This window comes from Sprattus sprattus (assembly GCF_963457725.1).
Source record: "Sprattus sprattus genome assembly, chromosome: 4".
NCBI classification, from domain to species: Eukaryota; Metazoa; Chordata; class Actinopteri; order Clupeiformes; family Clupeidae; genus Sprattus; species Sprattus sprattus.
In genome coordinates, this window is record NC_137923.1 from 6758904 (window position 1) to 6781200 (window position 22297).

The following is a 22297-nucleotide window of genomic DNA, read 5'->3' on the forward strand; positions in this document are numbered from 1 at the left end:
CTATCCCCTTAAGGGTCTGGGAGGGGGCTTGCCGATCTCCACGGAGATGTTGGTGTAGAGTGCGTACCTCTTCACAGAGACCACCCGGTACATCAGCGAGCTGATGCCGTCCTTCCGCATGGTGTTCTTCGTGTTCTGGATCTTTATGAACCTTAACCGCAAAAGACAAGACGGAAAATAACACCAAACTTTCAGTTATTCTGTCAAGCATCAGCATTTCATCTCAGTTGCACACATACCGACGGTTGCTGTTCCCGAGCAATTCATCTACTGTAAAAACCACCAGACAGATGGCCTGTGCTGGTGAGGTGTTTCTGATTGTCTGGGACAGCATTAGCCAGCAGATGGTGCACCACACCAGAGGAACTCCCCGGCCAAATGGTTGCTCCTTGCCGAGCCAGTGCGCTGACGAGGGGCTGCTACCTTCCCACGCCCTTTGAAACGGGTTTCTCTACCGCCTCCGGGGTGTTTGAGTGAACACGGCCGGGCATTTGCTCCAACAAGCCGGCCCGGACCGCGCAACCCCTCAGTCTTCAAAGAGTCACGCATCGATTTCCCAAAAAGCAAAAGGGCTTGAATGCTAAACGTAATCCATACGACAGAGAAAAAAAGAAGCATCCTTCAGCTATGCCTCTCATGGCTGTTGACAAAAAAAAAACTTGCACATTTACCAGAAAAGATCAGCAGTGATAAACAAGATAAAGTGAGAAAGCTTTAGGGACTAAAGTCTCTCAAGAGTCAAAGCCAGCATTGGAATGGTGGTAGCGAGATGACAGCCCACTCCTAACATCACATATCATCACTTGTGTAAACAGTACAGACAATGCTCCTATTCACACCCATGGCCTTTCTACTGGGTCCCAGAAACAAGCCCAACTAAAAGGCTTCAGTTACTTAGACTCTGTCATCAGCTTAAACATCTTTCATGTGTGGCCGCAAAGCGCAGCACACCGGCCAGGGATTACGGTTTATGCAAGCGTGGCGAATGACATTATGGTGCCAGCTCACACGCGCTCGGGATTAATATGCATACGACCGGAGTGTGTGGCTGGGCTGGGGTGGCTAATCAGGGAGATGGTGATTAAGGGCTCCGCCGTCATCCGCTGATGAGCACAATCACAATGTCTCATTAACCCAGAGCTCCCTGCATTTGGCCAAACAGAGAGGCAGGGAGAGAGCTATGAGAGCTACGGCCAAAACATTTATCAGTGCAAACGGCCCGCCCAGCTGAGCAGACACAAACACACACACAGACACAGACACACAGACACACACACACACACACACACACACACACACACACAGACACACACACACACACAGACACACACACACACACAGACACACACACACACACACACACACACACACACACACAGACACACACACACACACACACACACACACACACACACACACACACAGACACACACACACACACACACACACACACACACACACACACACACACAGACACACACACACACACACACACACACACACACACACAGACACACACACACACACACACACACACAGACACACACACACACACACACACACACACACACACACAGGTCACACCTGAGTAAACCAACAACCAGCCTCTCTCTCGGCAAGGGCACAGCCAGCCAATTTGGGGAGGTGTGTGTGTGTTTGAGAAAGTGTGTGAGAGAGAGAGAGAGAGACACCAGGAGGTGAGACACTGTAAACACTTTATGAGGCCAGAATTAGAATGCAAATAACTGTATGCACACTAAATTGTTTACAGTGAGGAGAGATTTCCATGGTGTTTATTTATGCCATGCTGTCCACGAGAAGACAGATGCGAGGCTGGCTGCTCACAGACAGGTCTAGGCTGTGCTATGCGGTGATTACCAGGCCTCTGCTGCACACGGACACTATGAGGGATGTGTGCCCTGAAGTGACTCAGTTACTGTAGCTGCGCTCGATGGCTTGACCACAGAATAACAACAACCCCGGATCACCACAGCGCCTAAGCCCACTGCACCAAATGCCACATACGTGTATGTCACACTTCTACTGTAAGCCTCTAGAATTTCTATCCATGACTTAAAAAAAAAAAAAATTAAAAAATCAAAATGTCTTCAGTTCGGGGAGCCTTTTTAAATCCAATACCCTTATTTTATGAAATCCCACTGGTATTTAAGTAATCCCAAAGTATTTTAACAAAGGGCCAAAAATCTAGGGAAATGCCTTAATGGGGTCTCTCCATTTCTTCCATTTTCATGGCAGCCATGAGCAGCTATGAATTATTTATCAGTCTCTTAAACGCACCAAGTCCATGTCACCTTTATAAAAGCTGAGCCTCCAGAATCCATACAACAGCAGGCACCCCGAACAGAGTGAGAGAAAGGAAGAAGGAGGGAGAGAGGGAGAGAGAGAGAGGTGAGGAATGAGAAAATGGAAAGTGAGCTGAAGAGATAAAGAGATATCCATCACACAAATGCCCCGTGTCACGGAGACTGATTTTCATAAAGTGCCGGTGCCCACTCCACACCCGTCTGCTTTGTCTATGCATCTCCATCGCCGTGGTCTGGACTGGTCATTTGTCCTGGTGGCTGATATTATACGGTACTGTGTCCACCGAGGCGATTGACGGCAAGTCAAATGACCCTTGGTCAGAGGAAGCTGACCACGAGGACAGGGGCCTCATATCAACGTTAGAGCAATGCCGAGAGGGCTGTTTAACTTAAGATCTAACTTAAAGTACATAGCACGGAAACTAAGGAGGACGTTTGAAGCTTGTATGTTCGTCAGCATTAACTGATTGAAAGGAGAAACAAAATGTCCACTGCAGATGTTTTCTCAAAAAAATGTTAACTGTTTGAGGAGAGCACATTTTTAAATATTCAACATTATACATTTTTAATGTATTTTTCAGAGCAAAACTTTTCCAATTCCAAATGTTACAAAAGCATGTCTTTTTTATAATATCTGATTAGCTTTTTCCATTTCCAATTAAGCCAACGCAGCTGCTTAATTGGCCCAATCTCTCGAGAGTCATTAGATACAAACAAACCACAATGTGCAAACAAAGGAAACTTGTTCACACAAGTGGTGTCTGAAGTCATTATCCTACTAGCGTCTCCCTTCCAATTCTGTCACCAGACTAACTTTCTCTGTTTGTTTGATGGTGCGCAAACGCCGATGCCGCGGGCCCACTTTGCCAAGTTCTGTTTCAGTTCAGAGGAACTCCTCCTGAATACTCTTTCATTTGCACTTGGCACACACTCTTTTCCAGAGAAGTGCTCCTGCTGTAACATCAGAGTGGAGTAGTCATTAGCATCAGTTGGTTGAGGCCGTTGAAGGAAATGTATTGAGAGAGAGTGTGAGTGAGAGAGATAGAGTGAGACAAAGAGAGAGAGGGAGAGAATAAGTGAATGAGAGGCAGAGAGAGCACTAAAGAGAAGTTTAAAGCTACGGGGGGCCACGAAGTATCACAAATACCAATCCAACTTCTGCGTCTGATAGGCATTCCATGGCTCCGTATCAGGTTTGGCGCCTCAGACAAAACTGCATGTTCTTCAATAATGTCTGAGACATGTTGCATACAGCGATGGCAGTCACTGATGGATGAGCTGCTCATGCATGAAAGAGTTGTCTTTAGCAGAGGATAAACACGCTCAGCGTTCCTTCAGCGAATTGGAAGCCAGCTGGGAGAGCAGTGGCGCTGACCTCACAGCGACCTTAAATGAATGCCGACATTAGGTCAGCGAATTCAGTCAACACAGATGTCAGGCCAAGCAAAAAAAAAAACAAAAAAAAAACATTCCTTCAAGGGCTGCTGCAGCGACAGTAATTTGACATCTTCATTAAACAAACGTTGAGCACGGGACCTGCGCTCTGGAGAAAAAAAAAGGCCCTTAATGATTGAAGTAATTATGAGACGCTAAAAAGAGCTGTACCTCTGTGGGTTGGGCTCGTTGTGCTTGTCTCTCTCGTGCTTGATCATCCGGTAGCGGCCGATCTTCACGTCTGGCCGGGACACCTTCATCCCGTTCAGTGTGATCCTGGAGAGAGACAAACATTCACATTTGCATTCACATTTATTTCTGTTTGCAGATGCCTTTATCAAAAGCAACTAAGAGTTAAATGCCAATGTGTATGTGTGCCAGTATGTGTGCTCCATGGGTACTGAAGCCCATGAAACATGAATGTTATCAGCTAACAAGTGGGTACTGGACCTACTAAAACAGGAGTGTTATCAGCCAATATGTGGATACTGGACCTACTAAAACAGGAGTGTTATCAGCCAATATGTGGATACTGGACCTACGAAAACAGGAGTGTTATCAGCCAATATGTGGATACTGGACCTACGAAACAGGAGTGTTATCAGCCAATATGTGGATACTGGACCTACGAAAACAGGAGTGTTATCAGCCAATATGTGGATACTGGACCTACGAAACAGGAGTGTTATCAGCCAATATGTGGATACTGGACCTACGAAAACAGGAGTGTTATCAGCCAATATGTGGATACTGGACCTACGAAAACAGGAGTGTTATCAGCCAATATGTGGATACTGGACCTACGAAACAGGAGTGTTATCAGCCATTAAGAGCTTATTGACCACTTGAGCTACAGGGACAGGCATGAGGGATGCTAGATGCTAGATACCCCCACTAAAAGAACACAGTGATGGCATCTGTTTATGTTCCTGCTGCTGAATGAACAGAGGGCGGCCTGACAGGGTAGCATTCTCCAGCTTTAAAGGGGAAGAGGATCCACAAGGAGGGGAGCAAAAAGGAAAGATAGAGAGGGAAGTAGAACAGGCTGGGTGCTGGGTGGTAAAGGATGAGCCCTTTTATACCCTGGAAGAATCGGTCAGATAGTCCTGGCCAAGCCTGATATTGCTGTTGGTGTCTTGGGGGGGGTTTCGGATAATTGACAACCAATAAACACAAAGCAGCTTGACATCATCAAAGGCTCATTCACCCAGTGGCAAGCACAGGCTGCAAGAGGGAAGGAGAAGCATTATCCGTCAACACCTTTCTTTGCTGCGGCCGCTGGGGATTTCCCGAAGAGGCTATACTCTAGCCGATAATCGCACAGCAGCACGCACACAAACAGACACACACAGAGACACACACACACACACACACACACACACACACACACACACACAGACACACACACACACACACACACACACACACACACACACACACACACACACACACGCACACACGCACACACACACACACACACACACACAATGTATATACAATCTCACACAAACACACACATACAATCACACTTTCTTTTGAAAGAGAAACCCAATTGTTTAAAGAGCAGCGGCTTACAGCCGCAAAGGATTGCCTGAACAATCCAACCATTCTAACCTCTTTTTTTCCCCCTTGGCTCTCAGACAGAGTACACTTACAGCGATTCTTCTGTTTGCCATGTCAGCATCACGTTGCCCCGGCCCAGCCCCACTGGTGCAGTTCAGGACAAGAGCGCTTTCTCACAGCATCTGATAAGATGGAAATCCCACTGTTGCGTGCCTGTGGTTATGGGGTTTGCTCCTATGCGTGTGTGTTTGTGAGATTGTTTGTGTTTGTGTGTGTGTGCCCGTCCATAAACAGTTTGTGCATTTTCCCTCATAATACAATGAGACAGACGGCATTGTCATGCATGATTCAGAAGAATTTAGGATTTGAAATAATCTCTGTGTATTCTTGACCCAGAAACAGCACAGTCATTTCAGACAAGGAGGAGGGAGTGGCTTGTGTGTGCGTGTGTGTCTGCATGTGCGTGCGTGTGGGAGGCAGCCCTCCATTTTAAGGAAGTAAACAGAAAGATGCTCGGAGCCAGATGACTGACGGTGATCACCAGTGCCAGGCTGGGGTTGCCCCTGCTCCTACAGCGCGGCCAGAAGAGAGGCCCGGCTGCACTACGACACGATTTACTTCAGGAATGGGCTTGGCCCGCTCCAGAGGCCACTTGGCAACAAGGTCCCGGCATGACTGGGGCTATTTTTAGCTCTGGTCCACTGCATGGTGAACATCGGAGAACAAGAACAAGAAAATGGATATATGGATGGAAATGATGATGATGGTGATGATGATAATGATGACACCGACAAATAGAGAAGTCACTGATAATCAATTCTGGTCATTAGGACTATATTACATGTTACTCTGGGGAGTGGTGGAAAGGACTTCAGGAGTGTGACCACTGCTTGTTCCTGAAGGAAGCGCTTTACCAGCACCTACACACCTGTGCTAAAGTGGCCATAGGAACACTGACACTGCTTAGCCATTTGTTGCTTGTCAAATCTCCTGGCACTCCCTCTTGAATGTGCACTCCTTTTCGTGAATGGTTTCATAAACCAACCAGATTGCAGACTATATAACATGCAAGTAGAGTCTCCTTTACATATTTTAAGTCCATTCTTCACATGCCCCCGAGATATACTAATGGATCATCCAGACCAATTCAGAAAAGGAGACCAGATGGACAACACTGAAGTAACCTTGAGAAAATAAATGCTGTAAAGCTACAAAGTATAAAGACTTCGCTATAGACTCATTTTGCCCTTGGAGAATAACTGACAGCAAAGACAAAAAAAAAGTAGAAAAGAACCCCCGAAATACAGCAGTGGCTTTTGTCTTCTGAGTGTTCGGCATGTTCTGACAGAGATAAAGAAATGGAATGTGAGTGGGCCATCAGCTAATGAGACAAGGCCTGATTCCGAAGGCTTTTCCTCCCTGAAACTCCAGCAGTAATAATTAATGCTGTAGACTGGCTATGCATCTGGGCCCTCTGGAAGGGCTTTGATTGGATTAACTGTGAATTTGTACAGATCTCCTTTCTCTTCCTCTTCCCTGCCGTTCGTTTAATTGCATTAGACTTGTGGAGTTGAGCGGAGTCAGAATCATCAGCATTACTTTATTTCTCCCAAGCAGGGTGGAAGAAAAACAGAATGAGAGAGAGAGAGAGAGAGAGAGAGAGAAAGAGAAAGAAAGAAAGGCAGAATGGAGTGGAAGGAGGAAAAAAGAAAACAGGACATAGATGAACATTTCTGTATGTGTGTGGGCATGTTACTCTGAGGCAAGGCAGCGAGAGACAGACAGGCAGAGAGACGGATAGAAAGAGAAGGAGACAGGTGCGATGGGACTGGCGAGATGATGGAAGTTGGTCTGAGATGACTGCGATCATTCACATGGAGCTACATGGATTCACCATCGCACCGGGCATGGATGAACACGCACACTCACTCTCACTCATACACACGCACACACAAAACCAGTCAAACCCAAACACATAATCTTTGTGGGAAAACGCCAGATGAGGGCAATTAAAAAGGCAGACTACTGCCATGACAGCTGCATGGTTTTGCACCTCTCGTGACAGACAGAGCTGTGGTGGAGGCGGATGTAAATGTGATGGCTGGTGGGTCCATCTGACAGAAGCTCTAGAGTCATGCAGAGCAGCGAACCACAGGAAGGTGAACACACACACACACACACACACACACACACAGACACACAGACACACACACACACACACACACACACACACAGACAGACACACGGCAAGTCTTCACCTGACCTCCACAGCACAACCGAAACTTTGCCAGAAATCAGGTCAGAGTCATATAGGCTATGTGGGTCTGGAGAAGAACACACAGTAAGCTGATTGGATGACCCTGTTCCCTCCATTCATCTGCAAGCGGGAATCTATGCCTCCACTGAGTCATCCACAAACCAACTATGTCTGCTGGGCAGATAGAGAAGCGAACGCAATGTCAAGACACAGATAAACAAGTCTGCCCTGGGCTTTCATCCGCAGGCACTATCACACACAGCTAATGTTCCAATTACTATAATTACAACTGCAGCTTTATTGGAAGCGACCGGAAGGTCTTGACATATGGACCCTGCACTAATGTCAGTATTAGATGAAAGTAATTGTGGTAATGGAGGACATATAGACGAATTTCAGCTCTTTTGTATGAGGCCTCGCTTTGCCAATCATAACTGCCATCTGCTGGCAGACACTTCAAGTGAAGATGTCTTACCAGAAACTGCCATTCTACATTTACAGCACACCTGCCTGGCTTAAAATATGAAGGAAAAATGTCCCTTCAGGGTTTCCATCCTCTTCCAGACCACAGATGCTGACAGTCAGTGAGTCGTGTACGGGTCTGAATCTGTCTAAACGTGCCCACAGGGAAGAACAGAACTCCCAGCGAGGGTGCGCACACACACACACACACACACACACACACGCACGCACACACACACACACACACACACATATGCACACACACACACACACACACACACACACACACACACACACACACACACACACACACACACACACACACACACACACACACACACACACACACACACACACACACACACACACACACACACACACACACACACACACACACACACACACACACACTCCCTCTCCCTTCCTTTTTTTCGTGGCTGGTCTGAGGGAACATTTGCCGTGCGCAACGGGAGACTGTGTCATCTTTGTCCTCTCTCCCCTTGACGGTCCTCCTGTCGGGGAGTGGTTTCACTCAGCCGCCACTCCTTCACCCTGTCTTCCTGTCCTCTGGCCACAGAAAAGGCCAGTGTGTTCCATTAGCCGCCATTCAGAGATTTACCACCCTGCTGCAGAAACTCTTTTTCTTTCCCGTGAGTGGAAAAGAGCATGGTTGTGGTCTCACAAAGGAATGGTTATTTTGCGAGTTTCGTTGAAAGATTCTTTTCAAGTTTCATTCACACTGCACACAATATGACCAAATTACGGGGGATTCTCCACAGGAAAATACCAATAATATGGCCACAATAGAAGACGGCACAAGCAAACACAAACACACACACAAACACACACTTGTGAATGTGGTTTCTGAGCAGAATTATGTGAACCAAACTCGGAGCAGACCATTGAATCGCTGCCATTTCCAGGACATAACAAGCTTTCTCTGGCTCCATCTTATATTATACTGCAATACAGAGAAGTGTAAAAAATCCATTTTAAATACATCAGCCAAGGCCATATTTACTGCAGCAGAAGCGCAGAGCTGTAGTGTGGGCCAGCACGGAGAGTCTTTGTCAGCGCGCTGCTGCGGAGATAATGAAATGAGGCTGCTGGCGCCGACTGTTGATCTCAGAGTTGCTGGGCATGTCTGACGCTGACCTCTGACCTGTCAGTACGCTGCTCCAACATGATGCAGCGTAACGGGAGATAACTCCTCCATGTTGCCAGCCGGGGGTGGGGGGTTGCGTGTACCAGCGTGCCTGGGAGGGGGGGCACAACACCTCCAGATAGTGTGGAGCAGTCTTGGGATGGAGCGAGACAGTGAGGACATCTGATTGGCCTGCGGACAGACTGAGACACCGCTACACACTGGCACAGAGGCAACCTGTCATCTTAAGTTGTACCCTTCATGAGGTGAGGCATCTCTCTGTGGAAGTGTGTGTGTGTGTGTGTGTGTGTTTGATAATTAAAGAAAATCAACAGATGAATTACCTTCTCTATTTTTTTATAAGAGAAAAAGCTTTTCCCCCGCACAATTTTGACTCTATGAACAATGCAATAATCGATGCAGCTTGCATTTCAACATAAAATGGATGTGTAAAAAAAAAATTTGGAACTTTTCTGAATCGAGACCGCTTTCCTAAAACGTTTAAGAGAGAATTGAGAAAAATCGAAGAATCAATTTTTTCCCCCACCCCTACAGGACACCCTGCCACCTCAACACCCTCCCCAGTGGGGTTATGAGCTATAGGACCTGACTGATGGAGGAGAGAGTGGAGAGAACTGCAACATGCAATATGCAGATCACTCTCACACATTAGAATTGTTTCAAATTGGGTTGTTCAAGATGTGCTGGATACCCCGGACTCTGCCTGACAGGAAACACCAGAGCTCTGCTAATGAGAACTGATCCGTTGTCAATTGTGCTTCAGACGTACAATGCAGTTTAACTTCTGCATCATTTTTACATGCTGGATTAACATACAGTAACGTCATACATGCATGTCACATCCTGAATCTAACCCAGCAAGCGGAAATCCGACACATCAAACACTTCCCATGACACATCCCATTAATATGACAACCACTCAGCCAACACAGATAGCTACCTAATTAGCTATCACAAATGACACATTGGAAATAATATTCCATTGTACTCCAGCGTTGGCTGCATTAAAAACAGTCTTGCTGAAAGAGTGATCATGGGGGAAATGTCGGCGCTTTAATTCATCAAAGCTATTGCAGCTATCGTGCTCTAAAAGCTTTTTTATATCATCCTTGCAATCATGTCGGCTCTATCCGAGAGCGAAGCAGCGGGCAGAGAGATGAGTGGAGACAGCTTTTATCACATCACTGGGTCTCGGCCCTTCGGTAGTCCAAAACTAAACAGCTAAAATGCTCATGTGTGAAACGGATGATTCCCAAGCAGTTTCTCCATGATATGCCCATATCTTTTTTTAAGGTGTTTTTATCACATTTCAAGGGCTGTGTGTGTGCCTGTACGCATATGTGTTTGTGTGTTGCGTGTGCGTACTGAGACAGCAAAGTCCCTCATCTGAGAAAGGAAGAAAAGATAACCGGTTCTAGAAAGAAGCTATTTATTATCCTGACGGACTAATGTCACGAGAGGAGACAGCTCTTGTGCACTTCCTGTAGGCGGGCAGGAGGGAGGGAGGGAGGGAGTACGTGTGAGACACTGACAGCGGGAGCTTCTCTGAGGTTTGGGAGCTACCACAGGAGTGTGAAAGCCTTGGCCATGGGAGGAGGGATGGGAGAAGCCTAGCTTTGCAACTGATGTGTGACTAAGAAGCCAGTAAATTGTTCATGAGTACGTCAGTTTTGATCTCTTCCCGCAATCCTTTGTTTTCCTACTTCATCAGCACCATTCTGCCACTGCTCTCAGCTGCTCAGAGAGTGCAGAGCTGATAAAAATAATAATGACTAATGAATAATCTATGGCTTTTGCTCACAAGAGGAGAACCAAACAGGAAATGAAAGCCCTCCCCATACGTGTCTGAGTACAAATACTTGATTACCAAGCAACAGACAGAGGCAAACAGACAGACAGACACGATGATCCTTGAAATAATTTTGAAGTCATTCTTTAAAATGCAAGTAGGTTTGTTCCCACGTGACCAGGGGATGAGTCTCTGACGCTCTGGGAAAAAAAGACAGTGTAGCATCACATGAGGAGCTACGCACAGACGAGAAGCGTCTGGAATACTCTCTGCAAAGCGTCTGGAAGACTCACTAAAAAGTCTGTCAGAGCCCTTTCCCCCCCATCAAGCACCTCACAAATGTTCCCTATCACTGCTTTCATATGCACTTCATAGCATCCCCAGCGCACAACCCACAAGCTCACCGGTTGTAGATGTCGTCGTCTTCCCCTCCCCATCCCCAGTACTCGTTGGGGAAGCCGTTGATTTTGAGAAACTGCTTTCTGCTGAGGCCGGAGACTCCACCAAAATAGCCCGCATATGGCAGCCTGTAGGGAATGGTAACAGAAAAGAGAAAAGAAAGTCTATTAAAGCCTGGTGTTTGTCACAAGATCAGCACTATCACCTCTTTGAGCAAACTTCTGCATGGAAGAAAAAAAAAGCAAAAGATTTAGATTGTTCTGCAGTGAAAACTCTGTCTGTGTGAGCTTCTTTCAGCTGGACAGCAGCTAAGCATTTACCATCTCCATACTTTAAAGCCCTTTACTGTACTTTAACTGCACTTTTTACGCAAAAGTCTACAAATCGTACATGCTCGGAAACTATGCCTCTGCTCTTGCTCCTTAAGTGGAACTTGGGGAACCCACTGAAGCTCTTGGATCTGACATGATTCCGCCATGCATGAGCACACCACACGCCCAAAAGAATATCCCCAATATCCTCTGGGGGCCTCAGCACTGGTAAAATTATATCATCTCTCTCTCTCTCTCTCTCTCTCTCTCTCTCTCTCTCTCTCTCTCTCTCTCTCTCTCTCTCTCTCTCTCTCTCTCTCTGTCTCTCTCTCTCTCTCTCTCTCTCTCTCTCTCTCTCTCTCTCTCTCTCTCTCTCTCTCTGTCTCTCTCTCTCTCTCTCCACGACCTCTTCATTTCATCACTGTCTCCTAAGGGGATCAGAGCCTGCCAGGAAGAAAAGAAAAGAAAAGAAAAAAAAAAAACGGACTGCGCTCACTCATTCACCACATACAGCACCACCAGACATACTCGTGATACACGACACACACCCAACCGAGGCTTTTCAGGTCTCAGCAGCGGGTAACAAAAACGAAACAGGAGCATTGAAAGCGGTGGGTACACACCACACGAGCGGCATAGGGTGTGTTGTGAGCAGAAGGAAAGTGCACATGTCTCCCACTGGTCAGAAATGGAGGGGAAGTCTGCCTGGAGTCTGAAACATGGCGCACGCAAGGACATTTGTCGAAGCGGGGGGGGATTCACACATACGTGTAGACCGAGTGACACAGCACGCATATGCACACTCGGGCCCAGGCCCACGGTAGAGAGACACAGGGAGGACATGAATGAATAGATGAATGAATGAATGAATGAAGCCATCTGCTGTGGGGAAGTGGTTGTGTTCACAGACTGGCAAGAGACTTCACCAGACGCAGCCCACTGAATGCTGACTCTACAAGGCTGGGAGGGGCATGTTGTGTGTCTGTGCCACTGATTAATGCTGATACGCCGATACGTCACCGTCTGAAATATCTTCAGTTCCAGAAATTTCAACGTGGATCATCACACTTTCTCCAATGGCTGTTTTAATCATTTTTGCACATTTGACTTTTCTTCTTCGTGCTATTGTTGAAACAGAGAGTGGGGTAGAAGAGGGAGTCAGAAAAGGAGATTTAAAATTGTATTAGGTTGATCAATTCCCAACCTAAAGGATTGATTCTCCTTGTTGCCCATCCTCCTTGTTGAGAAGAGCTTAGATCTTCAGTGAGGCCTAACAGCACTTCACTTCCTTCACAGCCCAATGCTCAGGCTGGAACTCCTCCAGTTCACTGTCATTAACATTTACTGGGGGCTGTCATACACACACCTATCTGCCCCCCTCACAATAGCGTCTGCCTACCAAAGGCCTGAAACCCTCTCAGTAACTACAGCACGGTGCTAATGGCATTCAGGAGGCAAGTGGATGAAATGATACGGAATGGCATGATCCACCAGGGGCTCCTCCTGTCAGCGGGTGATGGGGAGCCTGGTGAGAGAGAGAGAGAGAATATGAGAGAGAGAGAGAGAGAGAATGGGAGAGAGAAATAGAATGGGAGAGAGAGAGAAAGGGAGAGAGCACTGGCACATGTCTGTCAAAGGCCCCGGGTTCAATAGGTGTGCGACAGGAAAATGAAGAAGCAGCTGACTTTTGGAGAGTGCGAGCCGATGACATTTCAGATGGAGTTAGTGAGTAAATAACACAGAGTGGGAGAAGGCGGATTGGAAACTTGAGCATGGTGGGGTTGGGAGGGGGGGGATTCGAGACTGCACTTCAATTTCGGCAAGGTAATTATCCCAGGATTGGAAAGTGATGCCTAAAAACGAGTTCAACAAAAGGCACAGTAATATCTTTGATGAGGCGCCTCTCCACCTCTCTTAGCCTCAGGGTCTGACAGAGGCAGTCAACGTGTTCGGATGCGGCGAGGCCCCTCTGGCCCCAGCACAAAGACGGGAAATTAAGCCTCACAAGAGCAAAAGGCCAGGTTGTCTGGAAGCAGACACAAGACTGACAAATTTCGTTTTCAAGTTCACCAGCGGCAAAACTTCAGAGGACCTTTGGCTCCACTTTAATTTTCCCGGCTATTACGGCTTGAAAAGAGCGGAGGAGTCTCGCACTTAATAAGTTCTATCGACCCGGCTGCTTCCAAAGAAAGTCTATGTCCATCAAAATTGAAGTGCTTTTGTTCTAGTTCCAGTGTTCGCAGGTCTGAAAGCGAAAGACAGCATTCATCATGCAATGTGCACTAATCTTTACTACTTCTACTCCTTAAAACACAGTCACACAATAACCAATATATCCAATTGAAAACCAATCAAAATGGAGGGGGGGGGGGAAACAGAAGAGCAGAGGCTTACCTGAAGCCAAACTTATCCATGGCAATGGCGAAGTGCCGTGGCTGGTCATAGCAGTGGTAGAGGTTGCGGTCATCCATGGGGATTAGGTCCACATCGCTAAAGATGAAGCAGTCATACTCTCCGTCTTTCAGGGCTTCAGTGTAGCCCACATTCAGCAGCTTGGCCCGATTAAAGGTGTCCTCCCCCAACTACACACAAACACACACACACAGCACAGAGAGAAAAACACATACTTACATGATTTACTCAGAGACTGTGAGCTAGCAGAGGCATCACTGCTATATCTACTGCCAACCCAGATTGAGACTGTGCCCTAATGTGTGTGCCTGCTGACCAGAGACGAGGCCTAGGGCACTGCCCCTCTAGAAGCTTTATTGGTCACTGCAGTTGACCACACAAAAGCCCAGACCTTCAATGCCAACCCTCACTGATGAACACAATCTAAAAGAACAGTTAAGATAACCTTATCCTCAATATTGCATTATGCTTGTTTATATAAAAGTCTGTGCAGGCACAACAACGTGACAACTGCTTGGAGCAAGTTTTACATGTATCATTATACCTGTATCACAATTTCTGGCCGCATGTTCACTTCAGCTAATGCAAGGTATTTCAGGTAAGGCGATGCACCATGAGTAACATTTAGGGACGACGATCCTATGTGACAAATAATCCTGTGTAATCCACTAATACCTGAGATTTGACCCAATTATCTCCTGGTGAAAAATCCTGGCACAAATCCACAGGCTTTTGAAAGGAAAAGCACCACCCCACTCTATTTGCGTCAGACACACATTAGCATATCTTAGGGTAATTCACCTTGCAGGCACACAGACAAAGAAGTACCGTTTGCAGTCCTGCCACCATGGGGAGAAAGAAGGGAAATAAAAGATGTCAAAATCTTCATGTTCTTTTATTTTGATGCTTTCAGAAAAAACAGAGAGGCAGTACGGCATAGCTGCGGCAGTATGCGTCTGACTAACGTATGATACAAACACATACCAAAACCAGGCCCCATTTAACAGAGAGGGAAAATGGACATGACACATGTCACCAACATTTATGATTTAGTATCTAGCAGTAATGGGTATGCTACCTATTGCTATTGCTATATGAGAACATTACACTGCACACAGTTAAATTGTTATATTATCCAGTCACAGGAGAAAGGGAAAGTCAACACAAATGCACAAATGTATGCATTAAATAAAGGAAAAAATTGAGAGTACAGCATCAAAACACTTGTGTAGACTCTGCCTTACCCACAGATGGTTTTGATGAGCCCAATGAGATTAGACAACTATTTACAGATGCACAGTGTCTGAAGCAGACAGAAGTGCCTGAAGAGTGCAAAACTTCACAACCTCACTCCCGGTCTTTTGGTGCCAAAAAGGCCACAGAAAAACAGATGTTTACCTGAGACATCACTTTAAGGGGGAGGAGGGTGGGCACCCTCCCTGTGGGAAGAGCTGGAGCTTTCATTTAGTCAGGAGTTATAAGACAGTACCCAAACAAGGTTTCTGCATATTCATTATCCAGGGAGGATGCTCACAGACTTGCACACCAAACAGGATGACAAAGAGCCTAGTAAATTCCGAACGCCACTACATTTGTCATAGTCACGCAGAGACCGATTGTGTCCAGTGAAGTATGAGGAAAATCATTTCCAGCTTCTGTTGAGTAAATAAACCATCCCTCTGAATACTTGATGGGCCCATACTGAGGCGGGTTTGGTTGGGGGGGTGCCCCTTGTTACTGAACTTGTGGCTGCACCTGGCAAGTGGCTCGTTGCTGCCCTGTACCTAGCTGTGCATGCAAGCCCACTGAGAGGCAGTTAACCCCGCTGGCTCCCGCTGACCTCCACTAGAGCTGATCTGGGCGTCTGTCAGACCCATGGCCCCCGTATGTGGCCCTCACTCGCAGTGATCTGCCCTGCACTGCACAGATACCCTGCAACACCGGCAGCATGCAGGGTAACAGGGGGGGTGGGGGGGTTCTTTATCGGTCTCCAGCAGGTTGACCTTATCACCCAGCTGCACTATCGATGGCAGGCCAGAGAGAGTGGGCAAAATAGAGAGAGAAAGAGAGAGAGTGAGAATGAAATGAGAATGAACTTGCATCGACCGGTGGTCACAGATACCGTGAGTGTGTGTGTGTGTGTGTGTGTGTGTGTGTGTGTGTGTGTGTCTAGCTCATGTCTAGCTAGCGCACCTCCAGGAATCAATAATGTGAAAATGGCCAGTGTTCAGCAGCTCTACTCAACCTTCTCCCGGCGGCTTCTCAGAACGCATGCAAATGCAACAGCCGGACAAGGAGCAGGCAACACAGCAACGGGAACCGGGTCATGGTAAACAACCCTTCCCCCTGGTTGTAGCAGGGAGGCTGCCCTAATTTAGAAGCAATGCCTCATTACGGCTCCGGCGAGCACCTGGCAGGTAGGGTATGATCTGCACGCCTCAATTAAAAAACTCTTACTGCTGGTGTTTCCGCGGAGGGGCCTTTCACAGCTTAGCAACGGCCTCAAGAGCGCCTCGCACGCAGACTGATGAGGAGGCTCTGGCTCTCCGCCAGCAAAACTCATTTACAGTAATGAAAGCAGCGCATCTGAGCACAGAAGGTCCCCATCACACACACACACACACACACACACACACACACACACACACACACACACACACACACACTCTCACACAAAATAAGAGAAACAGCCGCAATTTCCAGGGATTCAATTTGAGTTTCATCAACAACTGCTCATCATGAGAGATATCAAACTGGAAACAGGAAGGAGATGAAACTGACTTATTAGGCATAAGCGCACAGCCATCAGGTGCATCTATGGTTTCCTCTGCTGCTCATCTTCCAGTTAATTGGTGAATAAACACATTACAGAGACACCACATCCATCTTTAAGACCATGTGAAATGGACTACTGTAAGTGGGTGGCCAATGCACTTAAAACCTAATGCCCTTCTGTGCTTACAGCTTACTGTAAATAACGTTTCTGGCATCAATGCACCGATGTTTTAGTTAAAAATAAATAAATATGTTATTGCAGTATAATAGCCAGTGGCAGGTTACGTCAATACAGTTCTGTTTGCCAAGGGTATGAGTCACACTGGAGTATGCATTCCCAAAAAATACTATTTTGAGCAGAAAAGGCTAAGAGTTGCTTCTCTGTAGACAGTGCATTGATTTACCTATAAGTGTTCTGTCTTTCCTGGGCACTCCCATTGAAAATGTAAATCATTAATAAACCCAGTTATGGTCCAGCATTTTTTACAAATGAATTTCGAGTTAAACAAATGTTCCATTTGCCATTGTACTGATGTGACAGGATAGGTCAGAGCTGCATCACAGGAAGTTTGATTCTGATCTCGTGTGTCATTTCGCCTGGCCCCGGCCACCAATCACCTCACCGGCCAGTGCAGGGCTTTCACAGCCTGGCCGTGGCGTGGACTGCCTGTGCCGGAGCTAGTCCCGGCAATGAGTCGGCTCAAGATGATGGACAGCTCTCAAACCTCAGTGAGCAGGTGGGGAGTGCCAGCTCACATATGACTCAAGCGTGCTCTCACTGCAGATGCATGGGGAGAGAGAGAGAGAGAGAGAGAGAGAGAGAGAGAGAGAGAAAGAGAGAAGAGAGAGAAGAGAGAGAGAGAGCAGGTTGTGCCTGTAACAGTGTTCCATCTCTAGCTACAACCAAACGGTTTGAACACAGGTGCCCTGTGCTAACGTGCTAACAGGCTGAGACTAGAGAGTGCATGAGACGGGTGAAGCAGACTGGGCCTGTGGAGGGCTGGAAATGGACTCTGGCTTGTGCTAAGCATGACAAGGGGTGACTGGGGTGAGTGTGATTCTGCTGTTGTCATTTCTGTCCGGAAGCACCCTCCACACTGCACACGCACACTAGGCTTTTTAAATCATCCTCACCCGACCCACTTGACAACTGCGAGCGTCTCACACGACTGCTCAGCAAAGCCGACAGGGAAACGATTAATCAAATCCAACTGAGAGAAAAGACAGTTGTTTTTTTCAGGTTTTGCTCCCATCCTTTTGTCCCGTAGACATGTGTGATATAGTAGGAGCCCTGTCACACTACTGCAGACCACTTCACTACAGCGCGAGAGCACTACAACACTAGAGCACAACAACACTACAACATTACAACACTACAACACAAGAGCACTACAACACTACAACACTACAACACTAGAGCACTACAACACTAGAGCACTACAACACTAGAGCACTACAACACTAGAGCACTACAACACTAGAGCACTACACTACAACACTACAGCACTACAGCACTACAACACTACAACACTACAACACTACAGCACTACAACACTAGAGCACTACAACACTACAACACTACAACACTACAACACTACAGCACTACAACACTAGAGCACTACAACACTACAGCACTACAGCACTACAACACTACAACACTACAACACTACAACACTAGAGCACTACAACACAAGAGCACTACAACACTAGAGCACTACAACACTACAACACTAGAGCACTACAACACTAGAGCACTACAACACTACAACACTAGAGCACTACAACACTACAACACTAGAGCACTACAACACAAGAGCACTACAACACTAGAGCACTACAACACTACAACACAAGAGCACTACAACACTAGAGCACTACAACACTACAACACTAGAGCACTACAACACTACAACACTAGAGCTCTACAACATTACAACACTACAACACTACAACATTACAACACAAGAGCACTACAACACAAGGGCACAAAAACACTAGAGCACTACAACGCTACAACATTACACTACAACACTACAACACTAGAGCACTACAACACTAGAGCACTAAAACACTAGAGCACTACAACACTAGAGCACTACAACACTAGAGCACTACAACACTACAACACTAGAGCACTACAACACTACAACACTACAACACTACAACACTACACTACAACACTACAACACTACAACACTAGAGCACTACAACACTACAACACTACAACACTAGACTACAACACTACAACACTAGAGCACTACAACACTACAACACTAGAGCACTACAACACTACAACACTACACTACAACACTACAACACTAGAGCACTACAACACTACAACACTACAACACTAGACTACAACATTACAACACTACAACACTAGAGCACTACAACACTACAACACTAGAGCACTACAACACTACAACACTACACTACAACACTACAACACTAGAGCACTACAACACTACAACACTACAACACTAGACTACAACACTACAACACTACAACATTAGAGCACTACAACACTACAGCACTAGAGCACTACAACACTACAACACTAGAGCACTACAACACTACAACACTAGAGCATTACAACACTACAACACTACAACACTACACTACAACACTACAACACTACAACACTAGAGCACTACAACACTACAACACTACAACACTAGACTACAACACTACAACACTACAACACTAGAGCACTACAACACTACAACACTAGAGCACTAGAGCACTACAACACTACACTACAACACTACAACACTACAACACTTCAGCACTACAACACTACATCACTAGAGCACTACAACACTACAACAATACAGTGCTAGCGCAAAGTCCCTCTGCACTCAGGGTCTCTGCCATAGAGATAAAAGTCACTGCAGTGGATAGGATCACATTTAGCAAGAGGCCAACCATTCTCTGTTGTTGGCACAGGGCAGAGTAAGTCGTTGCCCTCTGATCCTGTCAGAGAAAAAAAAGGAAAGTGAATAAATCTAAAGAGTCTAAAGAGATGGAAATCCATTTGAGAGTGTGACACAAGAGGCCTGTAACTTTTATGTGATACATTAAGTTTGAAGGAGCACATTACACTGTAATGGAAAAACAATCCACCTTATGAGAGATGATATGACTATTATGGAATATAATACACAGAGCTGCTGGAGGACCATCATAATGAAGTGTGCATGTTTCACTAAAGCTCTGTGATAATTATGTGCACTGCTGCTGTAGTTCTCTTTCAGCAGAGAAAATGACTTGGATAAAACCACATAAATATAGTTACAAAAAAATACACATTAAAAAATTCTTCAAGAGTGCAAATCAAACTGAATGAAATATGCCGGCAGCTTTCCCCTTATGCCGTCCATGTGATGCAAGCTAATGTGAATTTAATCCCAATCACAGTTAATTAAATAAAACCTGGCCTCGTCAGACTAATCCGCCCAGGCATCATTTGGCCGGAAGGCTGAGGGAGGCCCAGCTTCATTGGCTCATGATTAATACCCACTGGCCTATCAGCTAGCGGGGGGATTCAGATAAGAGTTTTACGGCAAAAAGGGCCCTCATAATTCAAAGAAGTGGAGGAAATGTGGTGCATTAAATGACAGCATGGTGTAGTGGGGTGATGTATCGAGACATTAGCGCCATTCCTTACTCATGCGCTAACAGGGTCGTGGCATCTTGCCGAGACGTTGGGACTATGGCGAAAAATCTGCTTGGTCATTAGGTGGGGAAATGCCACCTGAGTCAGTTATTTCAGAGTGAGTGGTGAGTTATGACTTAGTGCACATTCTTTTACACTTTAATGTTAGACGTGACTTTTAAGCCTGAGGGGCTAAAAGCCTCATTCATATGTTCGGTTCACAACTCTCTTCTGCACAAAGCATAACAGCATTTACATGTTTCAAGCACACCAGTTCTAACCCCTGCTATCCACCTGGCAAAAGCTACAACACCGTGCCAAATGCATGGCATTCTGAAATGCCCTGTGCATCAACCCAGTCACCCTATCACACAGGTCAGTGTCCAGTGCCACAGCCCTGCGGCGAGATCATTTTTATTTTTAATATATATATATTTTTTAAGGCAGACAGTGTGAGGGGTCAGCCCAGCTCTGCCTGGCTCAGGTCTCAGGAGTTAATGCTCCCCGGCGGCGTGTCCGGCGTGCTCTACTGTCTGCCGTGGACGACGGCTCATCTCCGCTCTCTCTGCATGGCTGACCTTGTCGGGCCACCGCCCCTCCACTGGGGCCCTCCTGCCATTCCATAAGGTTGTTTCATAACTGTGACATCCCTGCTCCACTTGGACTGAATTAAATGTGTATGTGTTTTCACTTGAGTGTGTGTGTGACTGAGTGTCTGTAGTTGTGTGTGTGTGTGTGTGTGAGTGTATTTGTGTGTGTCTGTGTGTGTGTGTGTGTGTGTGTGTGTGTGTGTGTGTGTGTGTGTGAGTGAGTGAGTGAGTGTATATGTGTGTGTGTGTGTGTGTGTGTATGTTCATGTATTAAGCACTATCGCTTCACTAATGCAGGTAACCTTGCGGTTCACTCTCATGGAAGTTTATGTGTGTAAAAGCAGAAGGAGAGAGAATGAGTGCACTAAGCTCCAGGCACTGAGCTCTTCCCAGCAGACTGATGGGGGAAGCATGCGACCCACTCCTGTCCTCCTAAGGGGCATGTCAGTAAAAATACAATATGCTCCGATAAAAGCTTCACAATACCAAGAGCCATATGTTAGGAGCCCAGAACTGGGAGTATACCTACAACCACCAACCAGAGTGGAGATGGTTACCTGCTGACACCATTGGTAAAATCTCCTGACCTCACCCTAAAAGCTACATTTATTTTAGTAACAAAAAAAAGCCCAATCTATTTTGTAAGCCACGAAGGCTTGGCAAAAGCAAATTTACTACCGGTACTGTCTAAGTATGAAACGGTAATGGTGTGCTCCTGTGGTGAAGGCTCTTGAGATCTAGAGCCGATGATGTCTTAAAACATCTGGGACACACTGTTCTCTGCCATATCCTGAAAAATGAGACATATCAGGGCATTAATGATGCCAAAGAAGAGCCATAAATCTACCTGGCTCCCACAACAGCACTGCCAGGATGGGTCTGGGCATCCGGATCAGGCAGGTCAGTGTCAGGTCGGGTGGAAAACTCATTCCTGCCAGAGCTTGAAAGTAGAGGACACATAAAATGCTGATTTCAGATATTTTGACAGACGATTTCAGATTTTATGTCTGAACAGTAAGGTTTTATTCTTTACCGAAGCAGGGATATGACTGTGCCAATACAGGGAAGTGTCACCGTGAAGCCTCCACTTCAAAGAGAGCTCTCGGATAAAAGCACACTTTCATGTAAAGCAGATGTTTCTTGAAGAAGTGTATGTGCTTT

General features: G+C 46.3%; 1 protein-coding gene across 1 annotated transcript in view; it reads right to left on the reverse strand.

Moving 5' to 3' along the window:
• Nucleotides 1–22297, reverse strand: part of b4galt2 (UDP-Gal:betaGlcNAc beta 1,4- galactosyltransferase, polypeptide 2) — a gene marked incomplete at both ends in the record, with an annotated part of 53860 nt that continues 31563 nt past the window's right edge. Inside the window, 4 exons of the mRNA XM_080837890.1 lie at nt 1–151; nt 3930–4034; nt 11399–11521; nt 14099–14286. Of these exons, the coding sequence (XP_080694016.1) occupies nt 1–151; nt 3930–4034; nt 11399–11521; nt 14099–14286 (567 nt within the window). The remainder of the gene's footprint in view (nt 152–3929; nt 4035–11398; nt 11522–14098; nt 14287–22297) is intronic.